Below are 11,930 nucleotides of genomic sequence, written 5' to 3' on the forward strand. Positions count from 1 at the left end.
TCCAAACGAGTCCTTTACTTACCATACATTGAAATATGCATATGCAGCAAAACACGTATATTATGGAAATAATATTTAAGTATCAATGATAATATTATTAATCCAACCTCAAGATGACTTTCTTGTTCCGCCAATTTGGACGACCACAATTAATTAATTATAAGTTGGTTGCTTTCATCTTCAAGTGATCTTACGTGTTCATCGTTCTTGTCAATTGAATAAGATATCCCTATAAATAAGATTCTTCTGCTTGACAAATGAATCTTAAAAGCTTGATTCCAAACCTGATCAACCATGAGGGTGGCTACCAGAATTGCTTTGTCTCTTTTCTTTTTCATTGTTACTTCTGGAAGGATTTTCATGGGAAAGGCACAAAACAAGACATTCATCCCAGTTAATGTGGGTGTCATTCTGGACTTGGATACATGGAAGGGGAGGATGGGATGGAGTTGCATCAACATGGCTCTTTCAGATTTCTATGCCTCCAACAGTCACTACAAAACCAGGCTGGTTCTTGACACCAGGGACTCCAAAAATGATGTTGTTGAAGCAGCTGTTGCAGGTTCCTCTCTCTCTCTCTCTCTCTCTCTCTCTCAGAGACACACACTCATACTCATCTCCGCACTGATTTTAGGATTGCATTAGTATATGATATAGATCATCAGCTTCTTATATATATAAATATATTTATGTATGTATATATATATATATATGTTCTTATATATCTTTCATTGTCTCCATTGTTTTCTTTCCAAGCTGCTTAGGGATTTGTAACCCGTGGTCCTTTGCGGGTTTAACAATGAATGAGTGTGAATGTGATTGCAATAAAGAAAGACATACCATAAAGAAACATCAAATTATTGCTGTAGTTATTCTACTTGAGATGAGAATTCAGAACTTTGGCGATTTAAATATTATATTATATATATTTATATAGAAGGAAATTAATTGGATGACTAATAAGATCAAGTACTGCACGCCCATGTGGTTCATTAAGATCTCATTTGGTTAGATAGATAAGATGACATGAAAGTCGAAAATTGAATAAAATATGATTAAAAAATAAAATTTTAATATTCTTTTTATTTTAAAATTTGAAAAAATTAAATTTTTATTTTTATTTTTATTTTATTTGAGAGTTTAGAAAAGTTATAATGATGAGATGAGATCATGAAATGGTTTATGAAAATAAACTAAGCCTAAGACGTTTTAAATTAATGAGAAATTAGGAGCCCCTCACTCTCTTAATGAGAGACTCTCTATATATTCGTGCTCTGGCTACAGGCTGTGATCATCAGCTTTTATATATCATCCAAGTCACGCTTTAAAATCAAATAAATAAAGAAACATCATATGTCATTTAGATGTACTTTTAACATATAATTATAAGTATTAGTACCCTTACTACATGTCTTGCTTTTGTCAAACCATATCATGACCCACTGTGTGTATAAAACAAAGATAAAAATTAAAAATTAATAAAAAAATACAAAAGTATATTCTCTATACTAAAATATCCATTCGCTAGATAGTCTCATTTGGTTATACAAATAAGATGAAATAAAATTAAATAAAATTTAAAAATTGAATAAAATATTATTAGAATATAATTTTCTAATATTATTTTTATTTTGATATTTAAAAAAGTCAAATTGTTTATTATAGTTTATGTAAGAGATAAATGATCTCCCAAACCACACCAAATCAAGTTAGAATTAAGACCTCATTTGGTTATGCAGTTCAGAAAAGATAAGATGAGATATTCTAAATAGTAGTGAGATTTTTGAGTTATGATAAGATGAAATAGTTTGTAAAAAAAGTATGTGTTTGGATAATAAGATGAAATGAGATAGCTTTTACTTTTTGAGATTTAATAAAGGTGTGGGTCTCACGGTTTGGAGAGGATTGGTTCACTTGAGATTTTGCACTATTCATTTGACACTGTTCACTTATTGAATCTGTTAGTTTTGCATTGTTCATTACTGTTATGCAATGTTCACTTACTGTTTTACAATGTTTTGCACTATTTATATCAATGTACGTTTTCAAAACTTATTAATGAAATACGGATGCTGAAATGCCGTTTGGTTAGCCAAATAATCTTATCCATACAGCTCCAGATGATTAGATAAAAGGCTAACTAAACCGGGCCTAAACCTACCTTGCTACAAATATAAAGTTGGATTAAAATACATCTACTACAAACAGCGGTTGACCAAAATGCCCCTTCATACCCTCTTGCTACATATTAAAATGAGCTAAAATATTCATACTACGAAAAGCAGTTGACTAAAATGCCCATCCTCCAAGTCAAACAAACCAGACAATCCAAATCAAACTAAGCATCCACAAATCGCCAACCAACAAATCAGACCAACCAAACCAAACGCATGGCAGCATGAGAAGAGATGATGGTAGTAGATTTATAATTAGACACTAATTATGTTAGTATAATCTTATTATTCAAATTTATTAATCTCACTAATAAATTAGACACTAGTTGTACTATACTAGCATAATTGAACATTAAACTAATTGTTAATAATAAATACTAAATTCTAATAATTAAGTTTGGTCTTGAAAATATTATGATATTAAAATTATATAGTGCCACATGTGTAAACGATAAACCAGAAAATCAGATCGGTCGGATTGGATCAAAATTGAAAAAATTAAAAATTTTGATTTTGGTGATGATCAATCGAATTTTCAAAATCGATGTATATCGGCTCAATTTTAAAATTTGTCTAAAACCAAATTGAATGAATCAATTAGACTAAACTGGAGTTCAAAATTGAAGTAGTCAAAGTACTTGAGTTTAGACTTTTAAATATTTATGAGTTGGAAAGAATGGCATATACAACAAGTTAGTTGCGAAAAGGTCATGATATGCCTTCACGAGAGTAAATTTTTATATATGCTTCCAAAATTCTATATATATATATATATAATGTAATAGAAATATGTATTCAAAATTTACCTTGAATTCCATTAAAAAACTATTTTTCCTTTTGTTTTTGAATCACAGCTCTATACTTGATAAAAAATACAGAGGTGCAAGCCATCATAGGGCCACAAAACTCAATTCAGGCAAACTTTGTCATTGATCTCGGGGAGAAAGCTCATGTGCCAATTATCTCATTTTCAGCAACAAGCTCTTCTCTTACTTCACATAAGAGTGAATACTTTTTTCGAGTTGCTCAAAATGACTCAGCTCAAGTGAAAGCAATAAGTGCAATTGTTAAAGCCTTTGGATGGAAACAAGCCGTGCCCATCTACATAGACAATGAGTATGGGGAAGGTATCATACCCTTCTTAATTGATGCCTTGCAAGATGTTGATGCTCGTGTTCCTTATCGGAGTGTCATTGCTCCATTGGCCACAGATGATGAAATTAGTGAAGAACTTTACAAGTTAATGACAATGCAAACTAGAGTCTTTATTGTGCATATGTCACAGAATCTCAATTCTCGGCTTTTTACTAAGGCGAAAGAGATTGGAATGATGAGTGAAGGTTATGTTTGGATCGTTACCAGTGGGATAGCCAATTCCTTAAGCTCGATAGAACCTTCAGTACTTGACTCAATGCAAGGAGTATTGGGTGTAAAGACTTACATCCCCAAGACAAAAGAGCTTGAAAATTTTGCAATTAGATGGAAAAGGACATTCCAACAAGAAAATCCCAATATTACCAATGTTGACTTGAATGTCTTTGGCCTATGGGCTTATGATGCTGCTTCAGCACTAGCCATAGCAGTTGAGAAGGTTGGAGGTGAAAATTTTGTTTTTGAACAACCGAATGCTTCGAACAACTTAATTGATCTTGAAACTATTGGGGTCTCAAAAAGTGGTCCAAAACTTCGAGAAGCATTATTGGGTGTTAGATTTAGAGGCCTTTCTGGTGCATTCAGTCTTCTTAACAGACAAATAAAATCGTCAACTTTTCAGATAACTAATGTGATTGATGATATTGAAAGAGTGGTTGCATTTTGGACCCCAGAAAATGGACTCAGAAGGGAACTCATGAATTCAGCGAACAAAAACGTATATTCTACTTCCATGAACAACCTAAGGCATATTACATGGCCGGGTGATGTAGACATTGTACCCAAAGGTTGGGAGATTCCAACAAGTGGGAAGAAGTTGCGAATAGGAGTTCCAGTGAAGGATGGCTTTAGTGAATTTGTTCAAGTCACACATGATCATAGCACTAACACTACACAGGTCAGAGGATATTCTATTGCTGTCTTCGATGCTGTGATGGAATCATTACCATATGCTATTAGATATGAGTTCATTCCCTTTGCAAAGCCGGATGGTGAAAGCGCCGGTACTTATAATGATTTGGTCTATCAAGTATATCAAGGGGTCAGTAAAAATCTTCATGCATTCTTCTTATTTACTGTAATACTAGATACAGTTAGGGTTTGCAAGTCATATATACTCTTTTGAAAAAAAAGTAGGGTCACTATTATTTTTTTTATTATTATTGTTTTATGTGGGTGGCCGGTCTCATATTATTTACTCACTTTTTCAAGTAGAGTGTGTAAGAGTTGCACACCTTAAAACTACAAATATCATTTTTCTATTATTTTTCATAACTCACAAAACATCTAGCTCTGCTTGCATTAATTCAGATTGAGACTGACTAACCGTATGGCATATATATGCATTATTTCCATTTAGAATCTAGACATAGAAACTGACATTTTTAATGGACATGATTGATCTTGGCAGAATTTTGATGCTGCAGTAGGTGATATGACGATCATAGAAAATAGATCCAGGTATGTGGACTTTACATTACCATACACAGAATCTGGAGTGTCAATGGTCGTGCCACTCCAATATAGCGGGAGGAAAAATGCATGGGTATTCTTGAAGCCTTTAAGTTGGGACCTTTGGATCACAAGCGCCTGTTTCTTTGTGTTCATTGGGTTTGTGGTATGGTTTCTTGAACACCGAGTAAATGAGGATTTTCGTGGGCTTCCTTCACATCAAGTTGGGACAAGCTTATGGTATTCCTTCTCCACCATGGTTTTTGCACAACGTAAGTTCCGTTTACTTATTTTCTTATGTCATTGTTAATGCTTACAATGAGCAATAATTCAAATACTCAATATTAGCAAGCACGATGTAGAAACTACATGCATGCATGCACACATCGGCCTTTTGTAGGATATGGTTATGAATGTTTAAGATCACGATTAGGTTCTTTCTCTGTCATCATGTGTCAAAAAGTCCTTAATCCTCATGTTACTAAGGTATATGAGATCACTCTCTTTGAAAGTAGGTAAATTTAGGATCCACATAAAAAATTAATTTTTTAATAATAGACCTCATTTTTTTTTTCAAAAAGAATGCGCAGAACCTGCATGCACTAAGGCTATATACAACTACTCAATATATTCAATTATAGAATTAAATATGAATTGAGGAGCCAAGGAATTGCGGAGAGAAAAGATCGGTTTAGAAGTACCCCACCATTTTTGAAAGACTTGACTCAAACTATATATTCTTGAAAGATTGGACTCCTAATTAGGTAGCAAAGAACTTGTTTAGACTTCTTGATTGACTAAAGAGTCTAGGAAAAAAGAAAACCTAAGATTACTATGAATTGATAAATGATTATGATGATACAAATACATGTGTGTGTGTGTGTGTGTGTGTTTCGTGTAATGATTTAGTAATGAGTTGGACTATAACCAGCCATTCAGGAGTCTTGGTGAGCTGAACTAAAAGGGTCAATATTGAAGCAACTTTTTGCCAAGATTAGAGATGTGCTCATGATCATTGATCTGGATTTCGCGTAGAAGAAATAGTTTAGAAGGAAAGTGAACGATACCCTATTATTGACAAGTATTGATCTTTTGAATATTAGTGTATTCCTAATTGCTTCTCAAATATCATATGAACTTCATAGATATTTACCATTAAACTATGTACATTCCTTTCTAAAACTCTTTTGAATTGAATTTACAGGGGAGATAGTGATAAGCAATTGTGCTAGGTTTGTGGTGATCATATGGGTTTTTGTGGTGCTCATACTTACTCAAAGCTACACTGCAAGTTTGGCATCCCTCTTAACAGTTCAACAGCTGCAACCAACAGTTACTGATGTCAACCAGCTTATTAAGAATGGGGAGAAGGTTGGCTACCAAGAAGGTTCTTTTGTTCTGGGAATCTTAAAAGAAATGAATTTTAAGGATTTTCAACTAAAGCAATATAATTCTACGGATGAATGTCATGAACTTTTGTCTAAAGGAAGTGCAAATGGTGGTATAGCTGCTGCTTTTGATGAAGTCCCCTACATGAAGTTATTTCTAGGAAAATATTGCTCAAAGTACACCATGGTTTCATCAGTATACAAAACTGATGGGTTTGGCTTTGTAAGATCTCTCATTTATTATTATATGCTTGCTTTTTAGGTGTTCAAGCTTCTCAAGTAGATTTCCTTTGTAATGACTTGCAGGTATTCCCAATGGGTTCCCCCCTTGTTGCAGATATTTCAAGACAAATCTTAAATGTAACTGAAGGGGAGATAATGAAAGAGATTGAAAGGGCATGGTTAGAGGAAAACACCAATTGTCCAGACCCCAACACCCCAAGTTCTTCCCCCAGTCTTAGCATTGCTAGCTTTTGGGGCCTATTCCTCATTGCTGGGGTTGCTTCCTTGTTAGCTCTCATTTTCTCCATATCTATGTTCCTTTACAAGGAAAGGCAACAACTCTTTATACCCTCTGATCCAGAAGATGACTCGATCTGGAGAAGAATTCTTCATATGTTTAGAATGTTTGACAAAAAGGACCTCACCTCGCATACGTTTAGAAAGAAAACAATGTCTTTTGGAGACATTGAAAGTAGTACTCATGGTATACATGGAAATGATGTCTCGACAAGGATCAAATGTTCGCCAAGTCCGTCAAACAGCACAGAACTGATAGAAACCCAATCTGGATCCTTAAAATTTCATGATTTAGGTATGTCTTCCGGAGAATATTCTGATTCCAGTACAAACGTCGATCAGACATCTCAACTAGCAATACCACCAGTACCTAATGAGCTCATTAAGTATCAAAATCAAGATTAGGGACCAAGAACCTCATAAATTGAGCATAAACACACCTAAACATTATGCTTTTTTCACTCTTATTTTATTTTGTCCTTAGGTTTTTCAAGCATCATGTGGGAGTTTTGATCTGGTGATCTATCATCATATTGGAGACATATATGATCAATGTAATTAAATAAGTAAATGTTAACAGCTAGATGGTCCATTGCAGCTTTTAAATACTTATCTAAACAAACCACTTTCATTGCATGATGTTGGATAATAGAATCAAAGCCTTGAATTGAAAGTTGCATCTCTTCCATTCCTATTTGATTTTGGTCAGCATAGTTATCGATCCACTCCCTTACTTTTATTATTTTCAAGCTGGTATGTAGATTGAGCATTCCATTCACATAACTTAAATGGCTAAATTTGATTTGTAAGATCAAATTTTAAAATTTATCATCTAAATCAAATTATGACATATAAATACTTTATTAGGTATACTAGTACTCTACACATGACAACTTTGAGAATAGAATATTTCAATATCCAAATTTTAAAATTTCCCTTCCAATCAAATTATAACATGTAAGCATTTTCTTATATAGATGTATTGTTCTATTAGAATCCTTGCGCTCAAGACAAGTGAAAAACACATGTAATCCCCAATTCATTATATAATTGTGAACAATATCATATTGTACTTCTTTATGCATCAGTGGAAGATCAATAAAAGAATTTTAGCCCCATTTCTATATAGTACCCAAGATTTCGTAGGTGATCCAAAATAGATCAAGTACTTTAACATGAACTTCAAGGTTCAGAAATTAACCATTTTCCCAATATTTTTAGAAGAGAAATGATTGGTACAGGTCTTAAATAGACAAATCCCATACAAGCTCTTGTAAAAAAATGGACTTTACTTAAAAAAGTGTAAAAACTACTATTTTTTATTATTAATGAGACCCACTTTTTATAAAAATTGGTATAAACCTTATCTATTTTTTTTTTTTTTTTGAAACTGGGATACTAAATTCATTGATTATGCTGAAAACAGCTCAGCGATTACATTTGACTGAATGCACAAAGGGCACTCTTCAATGTCATATACATCTTCATCTAAGTTTAAAGTAGATTTTGCTATTTTGTGAACTGCTTTGTTGCCTTCTAGATAGACATGTGTTGCTTTCCAGTTGCCAATGCTTGACAAGATGTTCTTTGCATCTTCAACTAAGAGACCACCCATACTCCAATTCTTTTCCATCCCATGCATTAGGTTGATAACTCGCTTTGAGTCCCCTTCTATGTGGATCTGGTTAAGGCCTAGTTCTTTGCAAAAAGTGGCCGTTACTACTAAACCGTATGCTTCTGCTTCAAATGCTTTCCCTGCTAATGGTCTCCTTGCTCTTAGTGCTTCAATGACATAGCCTTGGTGGTCCCTAACTATAACTCCCAGCCCCATTTTACCTGTTTCTACCTTTAGGGCTGCATCCCAGTTGACCTGGTATGATCCTCTTGCTGGTTTTTGCCATGACAGAACTCTCTGGTCAGCTAACTGTTGGTGGTCTCGTTGAAGCCTATTTTCATCTTTGTAGGCAAGGGCTTCTGTGACTCCCCTAGATTCTGTTTGGGATCGGACAAACATCCGAAGTGTCGGGACATGCAACACAAGGTTACCTGCCCCCGTTCATGACATATAAGATGTAATATTCCTAACATGCATCTAACATTATGCAATATTCGCAGCGGATAATTTTTTTTTGAGCAATACTATGCCTAAACTTATAATATCCCAACTAGTTAAATCGTAATGCAAGCATACTTAACAAAAATAAACATCCACGATTTCAGTACGAGTCTCAAAAGACCGTAATCTCAAAAATATGGGAGGTCAGACTCCATATTTACATTACCAAAATACATTATTAAAGAAGTTCATTGACTAACTCGTGTAACTCGACTAACGAGGCCAGAATACTATCCAAAAACTAACTATGGAAGCTGTAAGCTCTGCGTCATGTCTGCGGCTCCAAGTCAACCTCCTTCAGTCTACTAATGTTTGCTCTATGCTTTGATACTGACACATCGCCTACCATTCGGGGGGAATGGTAGTTGAGACTATCACGGTGAGATTTGATTACAAATCTCAGTAAGTTAACAAGAAACTCCCACACAGGTTAATGATACATGCATGGCAGTAAAAGCATCAATGGATAATTCAAGTCGTAAGTAAGCATAACATAACTTGACATATAGCATGGCATAATAACCTGAACTGAAACGTGAACTGAACTTGACTTGACATGAACTTGAACTTATAATATAACATGGGCTAGCAACATAACATGAACGTGAACTTGAAACATAACATGGACTTGAATCATAGCATGAACGTGAACATACATAACATAAACATAAACTTGAATCTAACGTAAACATGAGCATAACATGACATAAACGTGAACTTGAGACATAATGTAAACATGAACATAACATAAGATGAACGTGAACTTGAACATAACATGTACGTGAATATAAGTTGACATGAATGTGAACTTGAAACATAACGTGAACATGAACATAACATAACATGAACGTGAGTTTGAACATAACATGATATGAACATGAACTTGAAACTTAACTTGAACATAACATAACATAACATGAACTTGATCTGAAACTTAGTCTTATCTCATGGGGTCACCACGATTACTTATTCTTAACTTCTTGACATGAACTTGGAATCTTGTTTACTAGACTTAATTAATAACATGACCATATGGGTGCTACACAGGTCCCCTTGAGCTGTGTGTCCCTGCCGATTACTGCATCACAACATAGGTATCTACACCAGCTGTGAGTGCGTTAATACTTACTCCACAGTTGCTAACATGTCACAATTGCTGTGTCTCACGTAGTGTATGCTCCACAGTTGTTATGACCCCATGAATTGTTTGTGCCACACTTGCTGTGAACACAAATAAAAATAAAATATGGCACAATCGGCGTTAGTGCCTGACGCGCTTTGGTGACCAGCTAATTAGGCCCCATTCGCAATCTGTTGACTGTACTTTGTCAACCTAGGAAATTTCACACCTATTTAGACACTCCAGCATGAACAAAGGAGTTCCACTAGGATATTACCCCATCTTAGCACTTAGGGTCGTGATTGACATGAATAACTTAACAAAAACGTGATCTGAAACTTGACTTAACATAAACTTGATTTGACTTTTTTACTTAACATGACACACTTGTAATGGTGAATATTATATGATATGACATACATGTAACATGTGGCATACTTAACATGGTATACTTATAACATATAACAATACGTGACAGAATAGATTGTGTAACAGATAAATATTCATGACAAAATAAATCATGCATAATAGATAAACATGTAATGACGTGACATGGCATGGCATATATGATAACATACATACATAAATTGTAGTTCCCTTACTCATCATACATATACAGTAAAATGATAGTAAGTTAGAAGCTAACTTACTTCGATCGTCGGGTTCTACAAGAATAAAGTGCGAGACATGAGGAATTGTAAGAGGGTATTTCTAAACGTTATAAATTTAATTACTAACAATTAGAAGCATGAAAACAAGCTAACTTGGAGTAAAATAATCATTTTACCCCTAACTTAAGGATTTCACATCCTAACTCCAAAAGTTTCCAAAATTTACATTCCTCATGGAAATTTTGTCCTAAACTCAAATATCAACTCAGAAAAAATTTAAAACAAATCACAACTATGAAAAACACACTATGGCCAAAACATCCATAAGCCATTTATCTTGGTTTTTGTTGCAATTCCTTCCAACTTCAAAACTCATGCTTAAACCAACATTTTGCAACAAAGATCTTTCTATCCTAAGTTTAAAATCATACTTAAAAAATCCTTTTATAAAAAGCTAATAATCAACACCAAATTTTTTGTAAAATGATCCAAACACTTGAATCACAAGATTTGACCCTAAATCAAAACATCTCCAAGAATTCCAAAAAAATCAAATCTTACTTCTAACATATTCATAACATCATCTTAAGATCAATCATGTTTTAAATCATCAAACTAAAGTCACCAAAATCACAAAATAATACTTAAAGTTTTTGGTTTTACACTTAGTCCAAAAACAGAAAATTTTCCCTCAACTAGCTTTGATAAATATTTTGATCAATGGCTTAAGAAGGCGAGATCTTCGAAATAAAGCATTACATAGTTTAAAACTTGCCCTAAAGAATATACAACCATAAAAATTTAAATCACATGGCTAAAAATCAATAAAACATGGATCTAATCCAAAAACATCAAATATTAGGCCTAACTGAAATCCTCTTGCATAGAAAAATCATATCTTTGAAACTAGTACTAAATATCTTCAAAATAACATCCTAACATGAAACTAAGAGACTTAGGATCATCATATAAAAATATCAAAGCCTTTAGAGTAAGATCAAATCATGAAATATTCAAACTTTCTCCAAATAAAAATTGTTTTTCCACTTCTAGTTTTCAAGTTTCTAGATGTAAGAAAATCTATCATCAAAAACTTTATTCATGCAAAAAAACCTCAATGGAAACTCATAAAAATATGTTAAAAACACTCCATAAAATTTTTTGACCAAGATATGTCCATTAGCTTGGTTAAAAATTTCAAAACAGAACATACTCTCCAATTTCACGCCCATAATGACCTTTCCATGGTTAAAAATACTTTTGACCGACCAAATGACCATGGAATGATATGAATAATATATATATATAGAAACTATACTCAAAGAAGAACAAATTTTATCAAGTATTCATCGTGTGAAAATACCTACAAAGGGTCGATAAGATCCACAAAAAGAGACC

General features: G+C 33.6%; 2 protein-coding genes across 2 annotated transcripts; one reads left to right on the top strand and one right to left on the bottom strand.

Annotated features, from left to right (window-relative positions):
- The first annotated feature begins 293 nt into the window (after positions 1 to 293).
- On the top strand, positions 294 to 7,267 carry LOC122297475 (glutamate receptor 2.8-like). The gene is made up of 5 exons (XM_043107533.1): positions 294 to 562; positions 3,029 to 4,368; positions 4,738 to 5,050; positions 5,983 to 6,389; positions 6,473 to 7,267. Exons 1-5 carry the CDS (start codon positions 295 to 297, stop codon positions 7,088 to 7,090), a joined length of 2,946 nt encoding a protein of 981 aa, XP_042963467.1. The 5' UTR covers position 294; the 3' UTR covers positions 7,091 to 7,267.
- Positions 7,268 to 8,096: 829 nt separating this feature from the next.
- On the bottom strand, positions 8,097 to 8,699 carry LOC122296670. The gene has a single exon (XM_043106474.1). The coding sequence runs from the start codon at positions 8,697 to 8,699 to the stop codon at positions 8,097 to 8,099; it is 603 nt and encodes a 200-aa protein (XP_042962408.1).
- Positions 8,700 to 11,930: the final 3,231 nt, after the last annotated feature.

The sequence above is a fragment of the Carya illinoinensis genome, chromosome 15 (assembly GCF_018687715.1).
Source record: "Carya illinoinensis cultivar Pawnee chromosome 15, C.illinoinensisPawnee_v1, whole genome shotgun sequence".
Classification (NCBI taxonomy): domain Eukaryota; kingdom Viridiplantae; phylum Streptophyta; class Magnoliopsida; order Fagales; family Juglandaceae; genus Carya; species Carya illinoinensis.